Source organism: Hylobates moloch, unplaced genomic scaffold (genome assembly GCF_009828535.3).
Source record: "Hylobates moloch isolate HMO894 unplaced genomic scaffold, HMol_V3 SCAFFOLD_19, whole genome shotgun sequence".
Lineage (NCBI taxonomy): Eukaryota > Metazoa > Chordata > Mammalia > Primates > Hylobatidae > Hylobates > Hylobates moloch.
The window spans coordinates 19,262,374-19,283,576 of record NW_026652294.1 but is presented as its reverse complement, the minus strand read 5'-3'; the positions used below and the strand labels follow the sequence as shown (position 1 = coordinate 19,283,576).

The 21,203-nt window shown below is 40.5% G+C and overlaps 1 protein-coding gene across 1 annotated transcript in view; it reads left to right on the top strand.

Annotated features, from left to right (window-relative positions):
* Positions 1–21,203, top strand: part of SLC5A4 (solute carrier family 5 member 4) — a 36,830-nt gene that overhangs the window by 14,917 nt on the left and 710 nt on the right. Inside the window, exons 6-14 of the mRNA XM_032139521.2 lie at positions 1,132–1,237; positions 3,091–3,171; positions 5,340–5,560; positions 7,668–7,803; positions 9,634–9,741; positions 11,308–11,458; positions 14,802–14,970; positions 16,143–16,358; positions 19,279–19,381. Of these exons, the coding sequence (XP_031995412.1) occupies positions 1,132–1,237; positions 3,091–3,171; positions 5,340–5,560; positions 7,668–7,803; positions 9,634–9,741; positions 11,308–11,458; positions 14,802–14,970; positions 16,143–16,358; positions 19,279–19,381 (1,291 nt within the window). The remainder of the gene's footprint in view (positions 1–1,131; positions 1,238–3,090; positions 3,172–5,339; positions 5,561–7,667; positions 7,804–9,633; positions 9,742–11,307; positions 11,459–14,801; positions 14,971–16,142; positions 16,359–19,278; positions 19,382–21,203) is intronic.

Below are 21,203 nucleotides of genomic sequence, written 5' to 3'. Positions count from 1 at the left end.
CCCACATATTTCACTAAGTAAAATTCCATGATAGCAGTATAACAAAGTGTTTAACCATGTAAGCTTCTGAGTCACACCACACAGGTTTAAATCCTGAGCTTACCACTTTCTTTCTTTTTTTTTTTTTTTTTTGAGACGGAGTCTCGCTCTGTCGCCCAGGCTGGAGTGCAGTGGCGTGATCTCGGCTCACTGCAAGCTCTGCCTCCCGGGTTCACGCCATTCTCCTGCCTCAGCCTCCCGAGTAGCTGGGACTACAGGCGGCTGCCAGCATGCCTGGCTAATTTTTTGTATTTGTAGTAGAGACAGGGTTTCACTGTGTTAGCCAGGATGGTCTCAATCTCCTGACCTCGTGATCCACCTGCCTCGGCCTCCCAAAGTGCTGGGATTACAGGCGTGAGCCACCACGTCCGGCCGTTTGGTACATATTTTCTATCCAATATATTAGGTTGGTGCAAAAGCAAAAGTAATTGTGGTTTTTGCCATTAATAAATTTTATAGTACATAAAGCACACAATATAATATATAATATTTTATATAACATATTATACATTATATGTTATATAATATTTTATATAACATATATTATATTATATTTTATATAACATATATAATATATTATCTGTTATATATAATATATAATATGTTATATATAATATATAATATATTTTTATATGTTATATATTTTATATATTGTATATCTATAAAATATGCACTCCCAGGCTGGAGTGCAGTGACTCAATTACCACTCACTGCAGCCTCAAACTCCTGGGCTCAAGGAGAAGATAAATTTCTAAATACTCCATCACAGTCGAGGGGCTTCCTATAAGCAAACTCAGCCTCTCTAAGCCTCATGATACAGAAAAAGTTCTCAGGACATGTCACTTCATTTAATAAGCACCTCAGTTGAGCAATGAACTAACTTCTATGAGAATACAGAAGAGAGTGAAGAGAGTGAAAATCGTTTTTTGAGGCTTTATGGAAGGTATTACTCTGGGGCCATCTCAGTGGATTCTTGAAGGATAAGTAGGAGTCTATCAGAAAAAGAAGGGTTGAGAAGAGTGGACACTGGGGCAGAGAAGCCAGTGGCCTCAAATGCATGTTTCTTTCTCATCCTGACTATTCCCTTTTTAGGCAGACATATTTTCTGGAGCCATATTCATCAAGCTGGCCTTGGGATTGGACCTTTACCTGGCAATCTTCATCCTCTTGGCTATGACTGCTGTTTACACCATCACTGGTGAGTATGTTGCACATTTTGCTCACTCAGGCTGTCTTTTGCTGATCCCACCCCAACCTGCAATTAGCATTCTCAGTGTTAGCCTTGTCACTGCCAAGGTAAAGGCACCATTTCATTCCCACTATGAGAGTCAAGCACAGCACCAGAAACACAACTAGAGCATACAACACAGAATCCTCCATATTAGATGTGAACATCTTGATGGAAGGGAATTATGTGGGGGATGGGGTGGGAAACAGGTCATTTGGTTCAGCTACATGTTTGGTACCCAGATTGGCACTTAGAATTCAGCATATCATCCACACAGACGGTTGGGAGGAAGTAGCAGCTCAGATAGGAGACTAGCAAATGAAAGGCAAGGTTCAAATGAACATAGGATGCCAGGGCATGGCCATGGCCATGAATGGTGCAGTTGGAAGAGGAGAACTGGGGCAGTGGGTTGCTGGCGGGAGATGATGTGTGACAATAGTTCAAGCAGGCTCTCATGAACCAGATATATACCATGAAAGTTTCTCTTAACCATCCCTCAATTTACGCCCATTCAGCACAGTGCACCTGCTCTAAACTATCTAGTGAAACCACTTTTGCTCTAGTGCTGGAATGTATTATTGTTTCATTAATTCAGTACCAGATATAGTTACTGTGTTTTGTGTTTTGCTGTAGTGTTGAACAACAACAACAAAAACCCAAACCCATATGCTTCTCATGCATACTAACATAAAAATTAAAGTATACCAGCTGAGTTGGAAGACGTAAGGAAAAATACCAGCTAGAACAGTCAAAACAGTTTTGGGGCCATTTTGGTGCATTTGAGCTGTCAACCTAAAATAAGTGACAGAGAGATCAACTCTCCAAAATGAGGAGTTTCTTCGGGAATAGTGAGGGATTGCAAACCAGGATACATGTGCTATGGCAGACCGTAGGACTTCCAAGGGGGTTGGGGTAAGGGGAGGCTTTTAAAGACAGAGAGGGAGAGTCCACATAAGCTGTTCTGAAACAAAGATGATTGTTTCACCTGCTTGTTGCAGGTGCTGGTGTTTGTTCATTGGTGGTACTGGCTGTTGCTAGGAGACAGTCTTCATGATAATGTCTTCCAGCAGTTCCTGTTACTGGCATAGGTGTATGAGGGCCCTACCTTCATGGCCTCCCAGCCCCATTTTGTTAGGGTTTGGCGTTAAGTGTCTCTATTTTGGTACAGACAACTTTCACAGAGCATGTGTTTCAGAATAAGGGAGCGAAAAGGGCATGAGTCTCTTGTGTTCAGGAGTCATCTTATTTGCTCATGACACTCTCACAAAGGGAATATCTTGTTGCAGGTGCTGGTGACTAACTAGACTGAGAGCCTAGTTAGTCTAGAACTGAAAAAGGAGTTGGGTTTGGGTTTTTGTTGTTGTTGTTGTTCAACACTACAGCAAAACACAAAACACAGTAACTATATCTGGTACTGAATTAATGAAACAATAATACGTTCCAGCACTAGAGCAAAAGTGGTTTCACTAGATATTTTAGAGCAGGTGCACTGTGCTGAATGGGTGTAAATTGAGGGGTGGTTAAGAGAAACTTTCATGGTATTAAAGTGCTGCCTTCTCCCCTACTTAATATTCAAAAACTCACACAAAGATGAAACTTCACTGTAATTCACAGAAACTTTGAATCAGGGAAGGCAGGGGAAGTAGGAGAACCAGTGCGGAGGAGATCATGATGCCAGGACAAGCTTGTGGCTCACCCAGGAGCTTTTGATGTCTCCTACTGGGTCATTTCCGGGGTTCTGGGTGGAGGAGAACCCAGTGGTGAAGGTAAATACATGAGGACACATGGATAAAATGCCCTGGGTCTTTTCTTTCTCTCACCAGGGGGCTTGGCCTCCGTGATTTACACAGACACCCTCCAGACCATCATCATGCTGATTGGCTCTTTTGTTCTCATGGGGTTTGGTAAGTGATGACCCTGCGTGCAGTGCCCAGGGGCTGGAAATCACGGGACTTGTTTCTGTTCAGTCTGTCTGCTCTTTATTGGAATGCCTTCCAGTTCCATCTGGTCACACTTTCCAGTCATTTACATAATCCCCATCACTGAAATATCTGCCTGACTTCTTTCTTGCTTTATTATCTCAGCATGAGGAAATGGATGGTGGGGAAGAGAACATCACTTTCTTTTAAAAAGTACTGCTTAGAGGCCGGGCGCAGTGGCTCACGCCTGTAATCCCAGCACTTTGGGAGGCTGAGGCGGGTGGATCACGAGGTCAGGAGATCGAGGCCATCCTGGCTAATATGGTGAAACCCCGTCTCTACTAAAAATATAAAAAATAAGCCGGGCGTAGTGGCGGGTGCTCGTAGTCCCAGCCACTCCGGAGGCTGAGGCAGGAGAATGGCGTGAACCCGGAAGTCAGAGGTTGCAGTGAGCCAAGATGGCGCCACTGCACTTCAGCCTGGGCGACAGAGCAAGACTCCATCTCAAAAAAAAAAAAAAAAAAAATTACTGCTTAATTATCTCATTTAATCTTAATTTCTTTGTGTTAAGGACAGACAAAATCAGTAGCACTGGGCTGATAATTTTACAGAAGTATTGTCTAGAAACCTTTCATTTACATAGAATTTTTATGAAATGAAGGATTAAATAGTAGGAAAAAATTTGAGAACTGAGTATTGGTCAGTTCAACTGAATCACACACAAACATAGAATACACAACCTGTGTTTGTGTATTCTAACAATGTATTGCAGTGGATTTTCATCCAAAACATCAATAACCTCATTATGCCTATTTTGGATGGAAATCTATTACAATACATTATTACAATACACAAATATAGGTTGGAGTTTTCTTAATAATGCTCACTTATTACTATTATTCAGTTCATTGCCATCAAGCAATATTGATCTAATTTACAGCTTGCCAATATTTGTTTTCTCTTATTATGGTATTTATCTTCGCATAGGAAAACTAGCCATACTGGACGGCATGGATACAGAACAGTTCTATCATTGCAGAATGTTTCTATTGCACAGTGCGACTCCAGAGGCTATTGTTAGCACCAATTCTTTGCGTACTTTCTGTTCAGTTATCCAGAACTTCTGTGCTGTTCTTGTTCATGGTGCCTTGGTTTCTGGCCTCAGTGATGCACTCCCTGGCATTAGGGTCTCTAAGCCTCAATTCTGCCATCTTTAGGATGAAGAGGGTGACTCTCATCTCTTAGGGTCTCCTATGTATTTTTGTTGCAAACCATATTTACCTAATCAAAGCAACTTCCTTGTATTGTCTGTATCCTCCACTGGGCTAAGTTCCTGCCTTGCATATTTATTTTGCACGTGATCCTAGCACAGTGTTTGGCACATAGTAGTCCTTCAGCTAAATGATGAAGTAAATTAATGTTAACTCAGCCCTACAACTGTATAATACCCTGATGAATTTTTCATCATTTAAAGCTATACTAAGGGACCCCAGATGCCTGGACTCAGCTTTCTAAGGGCAATCACAATTCTCTTCTGCACCTGACTAGCCTTTCCAGACCCGAACAGGCTGAGTCTCAGCATTTTCCCTTGTCACGTCTAACCTGCCACTCCCAATTTCTGCTTATCTTTCCAATTTTTTATTTTAACAGGCAAAATATAGTGCTGCACCAGAAAACCAGATTGCAAGTAAGATCAAAAGAGCCAAGCTCTGGGTCAAGAAGAGAGGGCTTTGCCTCCTGATCTTTTTCAGAGGAGCTGGGGCTTTCTGATGGATAATTTCATGAGGCTCACTTTGTTAGCTCACCTTCCAGTTTGCTTATGCTCTAAATGGTTGTGAGATATCAGTGTCAGCCTGTTGGATAACAGCTTCATTTTTACCTTAAAAGAGACACTAACTCAAAATTTCAAAGAGCAATATAGGAAGACAAGTCAGAGTTATTTGCTTTGTGTACTTCATGAAAGTCAATCTGGTAGCATGGCCAATGACAGTGGAGGTACCAGAAAGACATGGACCTGCGAGAGAGAGGGTCACTGAGGATTGGAGTGGGCTGATGGGAGGTGCTTGTTTACCTCCACCAAAAAGTAGTCATCATAAACACTGGACGTCTTAGATTTCAGTAAGACATCTCATTTTACTCTGATGCCTTTTTAGCATTTAACGAAGTTGGAGGTTACGAGAGCTTTACCGAGAAGTACATGAATGCCACCCCATCCGTAGTCGAGGGGGACAACTTGACAGTCAGTGCCAGTTGCTACACACCTCGGGAAGACTCCTTCCACATCTTCCGAGATGCTGTGACTGGGGACATTCCATGGCCAGGAATTATATTTGGAATGCCCATTACAGCTTTGTGGTACTGGTGCACAAATCAGGTGAAGTATATGTATGTATATGTGTGTGTGTGTGTGTGTGTGTCTGTGTCTGTGTGTCTGTGTGTGTACATGTGTGTGTTGTTCTTTCTTGTTTCATAGAAAAACATTTAGTTTCCATTTTGCACACACACCGTTTAAAGAGTCAAACACTTCTTTGTTTTTGTTTTTTGTGTTTTTTTGAGATGGAGTCTGACTCACTCTGTCACCCAGGCTGGAGTGCAGTGGCATGATCTCAGCTCACTGCAACCTCCACCTCCTGGGTTCAAGTGATTCTCCTGCCTCAGCCTCCCAAGTAGCTGGGATTACAGGTGCGCACCACCATGCTCAGCTAATTTTTGTATTTTCAGTAGACACGGGGTTTCACCATGTTGGCCAGGCTGGTCTCGAACACCTGACCTCAAGTGATCTGCCCGCCTCGGCCTCTCAAAGTGCTGGGATTACAGGGGTGAGCCACTGCATCTAGCTTAAAGAGTCAAACACTTCTACAGAGCTTGCTATTTAAAAACAGCTGCATGGTGCCCTGCTTTCTACCCTATTTCTTGTCCTTCAGAGGCAAATGCTTTCAGCTCTTTTAAGTAAGTGTTTTGGCATTTATTTCTGTTCCCTAAATCCTTGTGCTCAATGTGCAGTCTGTGAGCCATCAACATGGACATCACCTTGGAGCTCACTAGGAATAAAGGCTCTCAGACCCTATAACCCTATCTAGACCCTTTGAATTGGAATGTGCTCATTAACTCAATCCCCAAGTGATTCAGATAAATGCTTGTGTTGCTCCCTCTTGGTTTTACGATTTTATTGTTGGCTTCCCTATGATGAAGGATGAGAGTTTAGCTGTCTTTCAACTTTCCCTTCTCAGCCCCATGCAAGCACACCTGTTCCCCCATCTTCCCAATAGCTGTCAATCACAATTTTGGAGAGATCAGCATTCAGTGCCACCATTTTTGTGACTACCTGAATGTAATTCACAGCTGACCCATGTGATGTATACTGCCTGACTTTTCCTTAGCTTTTTTTTTGTTCCTGGAATTAATAATTTTAATTCTTGTTTTCTTTCTTTTTTAAAACATTATTTTTAAAATAGAGACAGGATCTTGGCCGGGCGTGGTGGCTCACGAGGTCAGGAGATCGAGACCACGGTGAAACCCTGTCTCTACTAAAAAATACAAAAAAAAAAAATTAGCCGGGCGTGGTGGCGGGCGCCTGTAGTCCCAGCTACTTGGAGAGGCTGAGGCAGGAGAATGGCGTGAACCCGGGAGGCAGAGCTTGCAGTGAGCTGAGATTGCACCACTGCACTCCAGCCTGGGCGACAGAGCAAGACTCTGTCTCAAAAAAAAAAAAAAAAAATAGAGACAGGGTCTCACTATGTTGCCTAGGCTGGTCTCAAACTCCTGGACTCCAGCAATCCTTCTGTCTCGGCCTCCGAAAGTGCTGCAATTACAGGTGTGAGCCACCGCACCCGGCCAGTTCTTAATTTCTCACTTTGAATTTTCTTGCTAATTATTACTCATTGAATGAAAGGTTCTCCTGGAGTCTTTGCCCTCTCACAGTCTGGCAGCACTCCCTCTGGTGCCCAACCTTATCCAATGACCCCTTCACTATCATCTTTGGGAATTCATTTTTGCCCTACTCCGGTTATTTCTCCTTTTTCCAGTATCACCTGTTGTCTTCTTTCTTAGTTTGTTCCGTCTTTCAGGGCAAATCAAAGCCTTCAGTATCTTCCTGAGCTACGCCTCAGGAAATGAGAATGAGTGAGAATGTGTGACATTTGTCTTTCTGTGCCTGGCTTATTTCACTTAACACAATGACCTCCGGTTCTATCCATGTCGCTGCAAACGACAGGGCTTCGTTGTTGTACATGGCTGAATGGTTTTGCACTGTGTATTATGCACATTTTCTTTATCCATTCATCCACTGATGGACACTCAGGCTGATTCCACATGTTGGCTATTGTGAATAGTGCTGCAATGAACACAGGAGTGCAGAGAGCTCTTTGGTATACTGGTCCACATCATTTCTTATTGCAACATTAAACTCTGGAAAGGGACGCTGACTGTCTTTGAAATCATCCCCTCGTTTGTTTCACGAGTGTGTCACGTTCTCCTGGCAGGTCATTGTGCAGCGCTGCCTGTGTGGCAAGGACATGTCTCATGTGAAGGCCGCTTGCATCATGTGTGCTTACCTGAAGCTGCTGCCCATGTTCCTCATGGTGATGCCGGGGATGATCAGCCGCATCCTGTACACAGGTTAAGCCCTGAATCCGTATGTTCTCTCTTTTTTTATGCTTGTATTCTGAGAAGTGTTTTTAAAATGTCATAAAACCTTGAGAAAATCCATTCTGGATGGAAGTAAAAGCAGAATTCCAGGTGGAGGGAGCAGCCTGCACAGTGGTCAAAGGCAGGAAAATTTGGCATATTGGACGCTCTGTTCCTTTATCCTTTTCATACCATCTGCCTGTCTCATAGACATTTGAGTCTGTGAGTTCCGTCTTCATGAGTTGCTTAGATTTAAGGAAGTCCAGAGAATATGGCAAAAGGACACTGCAGGATGAGGTAGAATTGGGTTAATTTGAGTCGAGTGAGCTGTACTGTCTGAGTTTGGTGACATCTCTGACTGAGAAGGTCTTCGTCCCTCTGAGAAAACTGGAGAACTGAATCAATTTTCACTGCTTTGGAATCAGGTTGTTTGAGGATATGTAAATTTCTGAGTCAGCTAAGAGTAACTGCTAATGTTAAAAATCTTCCTCAAAAAAATTCAACTTCCTTTCTTTATTATGAAAAGTGAAGGACATATAACCAAATCTTTCTTGGCTAATCGAGGACTCATTTTTATTGGGGCAATCCATCAGGCAACACTGAATCCACTTCATGTTTTCTCAACTGGGCATCAGTTGATTTCACTGAAATCTTGTTAAGTGAAGATCAAGGGACCAACATCACTTCTTACTGAAGCTTTGTAATGTTGTTTATAAGGGTAAAGAATGCTCACACCTGTAATCACACCTACTTGGGAGGCTGAGGCAGAAAAATCGCTTGAGGCCTAGGACTTTGAGACCAGCCTGAGCAATACAGCAAGATCCCATCTCTAAAACAATAAGATAAAGTAGCTAGGCATGGTGATGTGTTCTGTAGTCCCAGCTGCTTGGGAGGCTGAGGCAGGAGGATTGCTTGAGCCCAGGAGTTCAAGGCTACAGTGAACTATGATTCCACCATTGCACTACAGCTTGGGTGACAGAGTGAGACCCAGTCTCTTAAATAAAAGTGTAGGTATCTAACTAGTGGGGAATGGCCAAAGAAATTATTGTGTACCTCCTCTATGGAAAAATGAAAACAGGAGACTGGAGACTATCTCAAAACTTGGGAAAATACTGACGTTATGGTATTAAATGTAAAAAGAAACTTGCAAAATAATGTCTCAACGACTACCATAGTTTTACAAAAAAGACATTTCTCTATAGAAAAGGATTAGGAAGGAATGAAAAGAAGCTAATGTGCTGAGGTGTTATTTTTCTGGGTGATTCTTTATCAATTCTCCCTGTCTGTTGTCATAATGTTGTTTAAGCAAAAACAAAAAACCAACAAGGTGTTGTGCAACTGCCACAGAGGGGAGGCATCATCACACATGGGACAGTCACCCAACTGACCATCCAAGCGACACCTCTTCTTAGATGCAGGTGAAAGATACTAGGCTAAATGTGACTGCACGCAGGACCTAACTTCCTGTTGCTGTTGTTGTCAGTCTCTGAAGCTCTGTGTTCCCGGAAGAATTTCTTCTTTTGCTGTTTTCCCAGAGGACGGGGTCCACTCCCTCTCTTTGCTCAAATGCTCTTGCTAGGCCACGTCCCAAGGGCGCCCCTGTCCCATGCGTCAGTGCAAGGGGCTATGGGGATGAGATACTTGGGGTTGTGTTTTGGGCATAGAGGGGCCAGATCTATGGTATGGAGTTCAAAATTGAATCTCCAGTTTCCAGGTAAATGTCTTTCCTTCCTTATGATCTTTCACCTTTTCTCTTTGTTTAATGGTTGTTGGTTTTGCCTATTTGGGCCTCATTGGACTCACTTCTGAATTCTTCCCCAGATATGGTAGCATGTGTGGTACCTTCTGAATGCGTGAAACACTGTGGCGTTGATGTTGGCTGCACTAACTACGCATACCCAACGATGGTGCTGGAACTGATGCCCCAAGGTAGGAAAATGTCCCTGCTGGGACAGCCCCAGAGGCCTGTCTACAGACGGGCCTCGAGGAAGGGTTATGGTGCAATTCTTTCACCTTCCATTAATTCAATCCAACTCATCAGACATTTCTTGAGCACCTTCCACAGGTTACCAGCTCTTTGCTAGGCCTGAAAATTTCAGAAATGAACCAGGTACAATTACTGTTAGAATTCTTACTCCTTCAGATTCAAGACTGTTTTCTGAGGCAGCCAAGAACAAATTAAATGATCCGTTTGTCAATAAAAGAGTTGCGTAGTCATAAACTTGTAAACACAAGACCTAGAGGTAAACTATTTTTTCTGCTTTTTGGGGGCTAGTTATAACCAAATAAACCAAATAAAATAAACTATTATGCTTTTTGGGGGGGGCATTTTTGGGGCTAGTGATAACCAATTAATATATCTCAATCTATTTAATCTGCAACTATTTATTGAATGCCTAAGTGCCAGGCACTGCTTTGGTGCTAACAAAACATCAGTGAAATAGGCACAAAGTCCCCTACCTCTTGGAACTCAAAATCTAGTAGTATGAGATAGAAAATAAACCACATAGGAAATACGTAAATTATTAGGATGCCAGAAGGTGATCATTGCTGTGGTGAATAGAAATGGAGAAGGGTACAGAGCTCAGGACTTCACCAGGTGATCTCCTACCCCATCAAGGGTTGGCTATGTTTCTTCCACCTTCCTCCACCCTGACACACAGGAGGGAGGAAGGGACCAGAGCCCACAACCATAATACCACATGCTTCCCATCCACACACACTCTGTCCTAGGAGGCTTAGGGCCATTACTAATGGGCAGAGGGAACTGGAGGATGAAGTTCCCATCATGGCTCAAAACTCTTGGCTTTGCCCCTCCAAAGACTTGTTTAGCAGAACCGCCTACTGGACTTCTTCCTCTCCAGTTCTCTTAAGTCTTCAGGAAGCCAACAGTCCCTACCCAAAGAAAGATGGTGTGATGTTGTTTCCTGTCTTCTAAAACTAGGTTCCAGTAGATGATCTCTAAGTTCATGTTTAGGACTAAAATTCTTTTTGCTTTAATCCGTCCCCTCAAGCATTTACTTTTTGAGTTACAAACAATTCAATTACACTCTTTATTTTAAAATGTACAATTAAGTTATTACTGATTTTGGTTACCCTGCTGTGCTATCAAACAGTAGGTCTTATTCATTCTTTCTCTTTTTTTTTGTACCCATTAACCATCCCCTCTGCCACCCCTAGTCCCCCACTACCCTTCCCAGCCTCTAGTAACCATCCTTCTGCTCTCTACATCCATGAGTTCAATTGTTTTTTATTTTTAGATGGCACAAGTAAGTGAGAACATGTGATATCTTGTCTTTCTATGCCTGACTTATTTATACTGGATTATTCTCAGGTGACCAGGAAAATATGCAGGAAACTCCACATGCTGGTGTGTATTGATAAGCACATCAGTTAACCAATGTTCCAGATGATGCTTTTACCTTTCAACGCTCTCTGGTTTAGCAAGGTGGTGTCCAGCCACTAACCAGTGCTTGTACCCTTTCCCGGCTCCAGGACTGCGAGGCCTGATGCTTTCGGTCATGCTGGCCTCTCTCATGAGCTCCCTGACCTCCATCTTCAACAGTGCCAGCACCCTCTTCACCATTGACCTCTACACCAAGATGCGGAAGCAAGCGTCGGAGAAAGAGCTCCTGATAGCTGGACGGTGAGTGAACCCTGGTTCCCACCTAGAATCCTCTGGAGAAGTACAGACGTAGAAGTGAACTAGAGTTCCCTTGCCTTTGGCTGTGGTGAAAGTAATCATAGCATCTGGGTGGGGGGAAGAGACATTGGAGTACATCGAATTCAAGTGATCACTTTCCAGATACAAAAATTTGAACCATACCTTTAAATGAAATAATCACTTTTTCAGTCTTTCAAATGCTTCTGAATGGCTCTTATTTCTTACCCTCCTCACATCACTCCCCTATCCACATCTTCATAAAACCCCACCAATACTTTAATGGGGTGTAAAATTCCCACCTACTCTGATAGGTGAATGCATTGTCTCTAGCAGTTTCTGTGTATATCACGTGGAGGTAACGGATTAAGTCTTCCACACATGAACACAGAGGAGTTTATCAGTCATATTTATTAATGATTGGGCTGTGTTACAAAGGAGCAGGGAAGGGACTAATTCCAAGAGGATGCTTGGAGAGTTAAGTCAACCCAGGGGACCCTGAGCAGCCTGGGGGCCTTGAAGATAGTGGAAGTGAGATGGAGGGAAACAAGAGGAAAAAATCAATACCAGAATGTCCTTTTTCCCCTTCACAATTTTTGAGAAGACCCTATATTGTCATAACATTTTTTGTTGTTGTTGAGATGGAGTTTCGCTCTTTTTGCCCAGGCTGGAGTGCAATGGCGTGCTCCCAGTTCACTGCAACCGCCGCCTCCCGGGTTCCAGCGATTCTCCTGCCTCAGCCTCCTGAGTAACTGGGATTACAGGTGCCCGCCACCATGCCCAGATAATTTTTTGTATTTTTAGTAGACATAGGGATTCACATCGTTGGCCAGGCTAGTCTCAGACTCCTGACCTTGGGTGATCCATTCTTCTCGGCCTCCCAAAGTGCTGGGACTACAGGTGTGAGCCACCTCCTCTGGCCTGTCATAGCATTTTGTAAAATGTTTTAAAAATCAAAGTACAGCACACATAAAGAAAACAGTTAAAACATGGATGCACAGCTCAGAGATGTGTCACCAAGTGAGGACCCATGTAATCATTGGTCAAGTCAAGACATGGAAATTACCAGCACCCAGAAATTCGTTCGTCTTGGGCCACATTGTTCCAAAGCTAACAACTGTGACTTGTGATGCTATAGCTTAGTCTTTTCCAACTTCAGGCTATCATAAGTAGAATAATTGAATTTGTATCCCTTGAAATACAATTTTATTTTTCAAGACACAGTCTTGCTCTGTCGCCCAGGCTGGAGTGCAGTGGCTCGATCTTGGCTCACTGCAACCTCTGCCTCCTGAGTTCAAGCGATTCTCCTGCCTCAGCCTCCCAAGTAGCAGGGACTATAGGCGTGCACCACCGTGCCCAGCTAATTTTTGTATTTTTAGTAGAGACGGAGTTTCACCATGTTGGCCAGATGGTCTCGATCTCTTGACCTCGTGATCTGCCCACCTCAGCCTCCCAAAGTCCTGGGATTATAGGTGTGAGCCATCCCCACCTGCCGAAATGTGGCTTCTTTTGCTCATATTATGTTTGCAACATTCAACCGTGTTGCTCTGTGTAGCTGTAGTGTAATTTCTTTCTCTGTGATGTTCCACTGTAGTAAGACATCAGAGTTTGTCTACTCTTTTCAAAGAAATTGGTATCAAGAGAAACTGACCAACTATTTAAAAGACTGTACTTTGTTGGTGACAGTAACAATAGCTTTAGTAAATTAAACACGTGGGGCAAAACCCAAAGGCCTCACTTGGCCCAGAGCTTGACTCTGGACAAATGCTGTAGGAGAGGGAGTACAGGAGGGCAGGAGTGTACCTTTAGTAGAGAAGGTACTGGTTGGTGTTCAAGAGGCCCAAGATGCAGTCGTCCCACTGATAGGTATATGATCTTGGACACACATCCTCCTTAAGTCTCAATGATAAAGTAATAACTTTTTCTTTTCCCCTCTCTCTCTCTGTTATCAAATGTCGACTATCTCACAAAACACAAATAGGAAAAAAAATGTATGTTTTTAAAATTCTTGCCTCGTGGAATGTATGCCTTTGTCAGGAAGATAAACAATTAATAAAGGTATGCTACCTCAGGTGACCAGAGGTGCTAGAAAGACAAAGCAGGAAGAAAGGATGGAAGCAACCTCATCCAGGTACTCAGGGAGTCCTCTCTGAGGAGGCGGCATCTGAGCAGAGCCTGCAATGCAGGAAGTGTGGGAGTGAGCCCCATGGTGCTCTGGGGGAAGGAACAATGACGGCTGCTTTCCTCCCACAGTCACGTATGTGGTATGTTTGAGAACAACCAGGAGTGAGGTTCATCCATGAGAAGCCAGTGGGAGAGTGAAGAGCAAGGTCAGAAAGGTGCCTGGAGGCGAGGTCATGCAGGGCCATTGAAGTCATAACGAGACGGGATTTTATTCTACATATGATAGGAAACTGGAACTGAATGAGTTGGGAAAGTATGTGATTTGCCTTCCAATGGTGATAAAAAAAAAATACCAACAGTAAGTGTAATTTATTGAATCCTTACTGTGGTTTAGGCATTATGCTAAGACTTCCCATAGTTTATCACATTTAGTTGTTGCAAGGATGCAGTGATTTTGTAACATTTAAATGAGACATTTGTGCTTCAGTCTCCTGCCCAAATGCTTGTTCCTTCCTCCACCCCACAACTGCTTCTCTGTTTCATGTGAGCAGAGAGAGATGAATGGCCTTTTATGCACATTCTAGCAAATTGTGTTGGTTCATTTACTCACAGAACAAGCACAGACAATGCTGCAGTTTAGAAAGGTGAAGAAGTCATGCTCCCTGGACAACAGGAGCCTTTAACTTGCTTTTTACCTGCTGAAGTACTCAAGTAGTAAAATGCACAAGTTAGCATTTCTTGCTGATTTACTCAGCATTCTGAGATAGAGGCTGTTTCCATTCTCACCTATGGAAACCAACTTTGTTCCCTGCAAGCTAGGAAAAGAACAAAAAATGGAAGTCTGTTTTCTTTATCATACAAATAATCACTGGTTAATAGAAATAGTGCAGTATTTATTTCCAGCTGATATACTACATGTAGTGTATTAGAGTTATTAATCACTGATATTTTAACTATTTTTATGAATAGATATTTAATCTCATAGATGAAGCTATTATGATTAATTATAGACAAGCAATTGCTTTACTGGCATTTTACTAAAAGATCACCATTAAGCACAGCATGGGTTTATGTAGGGTCAAGGAGCTTGATTTTGTTTGGAAAATCAACGAGTGACAACAAGAATGAACGCTAGAACTAAAGCACAATGGAAGTAACTATATTGCTTTTGTTTAATTTTTAAATTATGTTGTTTTCTTCTCAGGATATTTGTTCTTCTATTAACTGTTGTGAGCATTGTGTGGGTCCCATTGGTACAAGTGTCTCAAAATGGACAACTAATCCATTACACAGAATCAATTTCTAGCTACCTTGGGCCTCCAATTGCAGCTGTCTTTGTGCTTGCCATCTTCTGTAAAAGAGTCAATGAACAGGTGAGTGAAAACTGGAAAAAAAAATTTCCCTGCTAGGGTGAGAAAAAAATTGTTTATTTCACTGGGGTATCAAAATACATTCTTTCTACCCTATTTATGCAAGTCATGGCCCATCTTAATTTTAGTTGAGGTCAGCCACAATTCCTGATCCTTACTAAAGTATAAAAATATAGCACACATTCCTAGTACAGTCTTTATATGTTTCTTACAAAATATTACATACATACAAGGTGCAGAGTTGAGGAACACGTTTGGGAGGCAGACTGCCAGGGCCCAATCATGGCTATACCACCTAATCGTATTGTGATCCTAAGCAAATTACTTGAGTCTCTGTAAAATGAAGATAATGATAGCACCTATCCTATGAGATTGTTGTGAGGATTAAGTGAGATAAAATATGTGAAATTCTTAGAAGAAAACCTACCACACTAGTAAGAATTCAAACTGTGTTCATTGCTATTGTGATATATGTAATTAATTGATTATTGTGGATCACGTACCCTTAATCTTTCAATTGTTCCTTAGTACTAGCTTTACTATTATGATTTGCAGATGAGGAACAGGTGCAGAGGGGTTAGTATCTATGTGCTTTCCACATGTTACTTAATTTAGTAAGTGGGATCTTGGTATTCAGGCTTAGATCTTCTTCCATCCAAAGCTCATACCATTAATCTCCATGCAATACTGTTTTTCTAAAACATAACATCTTGAGCAGAGGAACAGACACATGTTTCCACCCCCATCAACTCCTCACAGAAATAAATTATCAAGAGCTTCATAGAACTCTCAAAACTACCTAATATCAGCGCTGGAAACTGTGTAACATAATTGATACTTCTGCTTATTTTATTAAATAAATCACAAGTATTTTGATCTAACTATGAAACAAAAGGCAAGGAAAACTTCGGCTTGGGTCAGTGTAGACAGTAGTGTCCTGGTATTGGAGAATCAACAACGGTGCAGTGATATGTACAGTTCAGGACCATGGAAAGCAGCATCCAGCTAAGAAGCACATGCATTTGCGATTTTCTCTACTTCGGTAACCTTGTGCCCAAGGTTAGCCATTTGTTGGTCCTTAACTGAGAAAGCAGGCAGGATTATAATTATGACTTACTTGAATAAGCTTCTCATATTTTCTAAACATTCTGATTTTCTTCTTGCTTCTTTTGTAGGGAGCATTCTGGGGTCTAATGGTTGGACTTGCGATGGGTCTCATTCGTATGATAACAGAGTTTGCTTATGGAACAGGGAGTTGCTTGGCTCCCAGTAACTGTCCCAAGATTATTTGTGGAGTGCACTATCTGTACTTTTCCATCGTTCTCTTTTTTGGGTCCATGCTGGTCGTCCTGGGAATTTCCCTCTTAACAAAACCCATTCCTGATGTACATGTGAGTGATGAGTAATGGATATATGCTAACTTTAAAATAAGAGTTCTTTGCCTTTTATTGTATGAGTGTATGAGTTCCAGGAAATGTATTCGTTGTACCTCTAGAGCTAGAAGAACCCTAAGAGATTACCATTCAGTCACTGAAATAAAGAACAATTTGCACCTAGTATGTGCAAAGCACCAGTGAATTAAAAAGTAAGGGATTAGAAAATGGACATTATATTTGTAAACTTCACGGTGTAGTTGGGAAGTCAATCTACAGCATTGTCATAGGACACCAGGAAGAGAATAATTGGTGTTTCCAAAGACACTGGGAAAGACTTCACAGCAGAGCTGTCATCTGGGCTGTGCCTGTTTGGGCCAACAGGATTTCATATACAGCATGAACACTGACTGGCACAGAGATGGGAGGAAAGTACACGGTACCAGGGGGCAGGAAAAGAAAGAATAGAATAATGAGATGCATTTTTGCCTTTCAATTTGGCAAAAATGTTTAATATGAATAATATTTAATGTTAGTGGTTGATATTAGTGTTGTGGGAAAACTCCCACAGTCCAAACTGTTGGGAGAGTGCATACATTTTATAATTTATAGTAGAGCAATTGGGTAGTACTTATGGATAAAAACTTATGAATCAACAATCCCAGTTTTAGGAGCTTATTGTGTATAAATACTTGTTCAAGTAGGAAAAATATATGTATAAGGATTTTCTCTGCAAAAGTTTTCAAATAGGAAATAGCTGGGAGAAAATCCAGATTTCATCACAAAGGGAATGAGCGCACAAACACAGTGCATTGAACATTACGCAGCTGTTTAGAAACACGAGGGAGCTCTATTATTTGCTTTGAAAAAAAAAGTTCATAATATGGTTAAGTGGAAAAATATGTGCAGAATAATATAATAATGTATAATAGCACTTTCTGAAATAAAACACATGTAGGCATATAGCTGTTTGTCTAAGCATACAAAAAAAATCTTAGAGCATACCCACCTAAGATTTTCAATAAGAGGCATCTCGGGGAGTGGGGAGACACTCTAGGGGCCCAACAAATATTAATTAATTATTTTTAAAATATAAATACTGCTTATATACTAATACTGTTTGAATTGTTTGAATTTATGACTAAACATGTGTAGCTTTTATGTATTTTGAATTTATCACTCATAATTTTGAAGCAATGCTTCTTTATATATTTTCCTGAGAAGTAGCCAGTAGATTATGTGTGAATGGGAAACCTGAAATACAGCACAGTTCAAAATGTTTCACCAAGGACATGTCACTGAAATTCCTAACTAAATATTTACGCTGAATATTGAGTTAGATGAAAGAACACTAGAAAACATATCATAGTTTTTAAATATATATATGTTAAATTCTTATTTGCCAATAGAAGTAACCAATTTTACTAATTTTTAGGAAAAAAATATTGTCTGAAGGACCAGTGAGACCATTTTTCTGATTTATGTTTATGTTTCATTAATATGCTGCAAGGTTTAACTTTCAAAATAGACTGATAAATATCATGGTTATTTCAGAGAAAGTCATGAAAACTGTTGTGAACCTAGCCTAACAGTGCAGAAATGAGATGTCCCATGATGATAGTTTTTCAGCAAAACTAGAAATTACACTATGCGTAATTAAACAAATTGAAGGCCTCCCAAGAAGAGAGTTTTTAACAAAGAAAGTGGATCTAATATAAGAACTCCTGTGAATAAGAGCTTATGAAGATATGACTAGGAATCTTAGAAGGTAAAGCCATATGTTATGTCAAGAACAAATAAAACCAATTACAAATTCTAGTAAATTTGTACAAGAAAGTCATGAGCCAAATTAAAATGAGGTATAACTTAGAATAGGATAGATTATAAAGGTTTAAAACCCACTGATAGGCTGGGCACAGTGGCTCATACCTGTCATCCCAGTACTCTGGGAGGCCAAGGTGGGTGGATCATCTGAGGTCAGGAGTTTGAGACCAGCCTGGCCAAAAACATAGTGAAACCCCATCTCTACTAGAAATACAAAGATTAGCCGGGCATGGTGGCAGTCACCTTTAGTAATCCCAGCTACTTGGGAGGCTGAGGCAGGAGAATTGCTTGAGCCCAGGAGGCGGAGGTTGCAGTGAGCAGAGATCGCATCAGTGCACTCCAGCTGAGCAACAAGATAGAAACTCCTTCTTATTAAAAACAAAACAAAACGAAACAAAAAAAACATTGATACTTGGAGCAATTTCCTTAGAATGACCCAGGGCTGATATTTACTTGTGTCCAATCGGTACATACAGCATCAATTCTATTTTCAAATGCTTAAATCAACATACAGACTAACAATGGAAATCTTAATATATTTACAGAAAATAATAACAATTATATAAAGCATAATAGTTTAAAATAATGGTATAGCTGACAGAAGTTTGGAGATGGGTTAGGAAAAGCAGTGTGTAAGGGTACTAATTGCAACTGGAATTCAAGAATAGTACATAGATACCAGCCAAATGTGATGGATCCAGAAATAGAATTTAAGAAGATAGTTTGAAAGTTATAAAAGCAACCACTAGATAAACTGAAGGAAATCATGATGTGGCTAATAACTGTTGGATGTTAAGGACAATGAGTGAAGCTGGGGTATAGTGTAGGTTAGCTAAATCTTCAACTTTGCTGAAATTACAAATCCAGAAGTAGGTATTTTTAAGTATATCATTTGAAGTTCTAAATAGCACCCAGAAGAATTAAAAACAGAAAAACATTTAAAATGATGAGTATGTTTTGGTGAGTGAGTGTGGTAGGAAGCCTTTTCTTTGTGATCTATATTCTCCTGTATGGTTTGATTTTTTTTTTTAAACCAGACAATAAACAAAAGTACCATTCTATTACTGCAAACATTTGCCTATTACTAATGCACTTTTGTATGGTCCCTGTTCAGCTGTACCGCCTGTGCTGGGTTCTTCGGAACAGTACAGAGGAGCGAATCGATATAGACGCAGAAGAGAAAAGTCAGGAAGAAACAGATGATGGTGTTGAAGAAGGTAATATTTGGTTTACATTTGGTTTCCATGTAGGAACTCTGTGCACAGGCTTGTTTAAGGTTTTCTTTTAGTGTCATTAAATCCAGCTTCTGAAAAGCCTGTTAGATTTATGACAAACTGAAACTTTAAATTTTTACCTTTCCAAAAACCAAGACAACATATTAAATCCATCTATTCATCTGCCTGTCCATTGGTTGGTTTGTCCACCCATCATCCATCCTTAGTTACTGAGATGACAATCAGTTACAGACTCGCCTGTTCCTAGTTACATAGTAAGTGGTCAATCGTGATTGTCTGCAAATAAGCATCTAGCCCCACCTTCTCTCCAACTTTATTTCTCAGTATTTTCTCTAACATACCCTCTATTCCAGGCAGACAGGTTGTCTCGCTTTTCCCCACATGTGCCAAGCTCCCTAGAATATTTCTACCTCCTGTCCAAGGGGGAAAAAATGCTTATTCTTTAAAACTAAGTTCTAATCTCACTTCCTTCATGAAAATTTCTCCATCAGTCATCCCCCTGGCTCTTTGTTTACCTAATGTTTTTTAAACCTCAGATAAGGTTTAGCACTTCACAATATGTTGTCTTAAACTGGACAATAATTGTCTGTTTTGGTTTGGTTTCTTCAAAGTGAAGAGTCAGTGCTTTCTGTTCCTTTTGACTTTTTATATCAGCATTCCTGAGTATGACTGGCCTATCATTTTCTGGTTTTGTACTAAGTCTTTGGTTTTGGTATTAAGATCATAGAGTTATCATAGAATGAATCAGAAATTAGCCTATTTTTCCATTTTATGAAAATATTTTAGTAAGATTGAAATAATGTTGTCATTGAATTTTGGTATTTTGCCAATAATACCATAAGCGCTGTATGTCTGTGTGTGTTGCACATCTTAATTATCGATCAAATTTATATAACGGCTATAGAACTATGTAGAGTTTCCATTTCTTCATTAACTGTTTTTGGAAAATTATATATTTCTAGGATTGTGTCCATTTAGTGCACATTTTAAGTATATTGGCATAAAGTTATTTATAGTGTCTACTTATCCATCTATGCTGCCTCTATAGTTGTGTTATCCTTTCAATCTCTAGTATATTTTGTGATTTATCTTTTTTCTTAATCTTACTAAAGATTTGTCTAGTTTACTTTTCTCAAAGAACTAACTTCTGGCTTTGTCATTTCTATTATTTTCCTTCTTTTCTATTTCATCCTTTCTGTTTTTTATTTGTATTCCCTTCCATTTACATTATTTGGGTTTATTCTCTTATTTTTTTTTTACTAAGTTGCATATTAACTCATTCATTTCCAGTAAATCTGGAAATTTGATTTTTCTTTTGATTTTTCTTTGATTGTTCTTTTCTATATAAATAAGGCCATATACATTTCCCTCAAAGTAATACTGTTTTAAATTTCACAGCTTTTAATTTGTATAATTTTCATTATCATTTCTTTTTAAGTATAATCTTACTTTAATTATGATTTTTATAAACATTTGAGTTTAGAAGTATTAAATTTTCCAGTGCTGCAACAGATACCCATATACATGGGTCTTTCTGTATTTTTTGCCAGTGTAAGCTGAGGATAGATTTTGTGGAGTTCAGTTGTTGGGTCAAAGGGTTCATGCCTATATGATTTTGCAATATGCTACTAATTCCCCTCCATAGGGGACTTGCTTCCCTAGCAACGATATAGAAGAGTGCCTGTTTCCACCCAAACTCACTAACTTAGTATGTTGTGAAACTTCTGTATTTTTCCCACTGATAGATGAGAAAGTGGTATAGGTTTAGTTTACATTTCTCTTTTTTGAGTGAGCTTGAGAACCA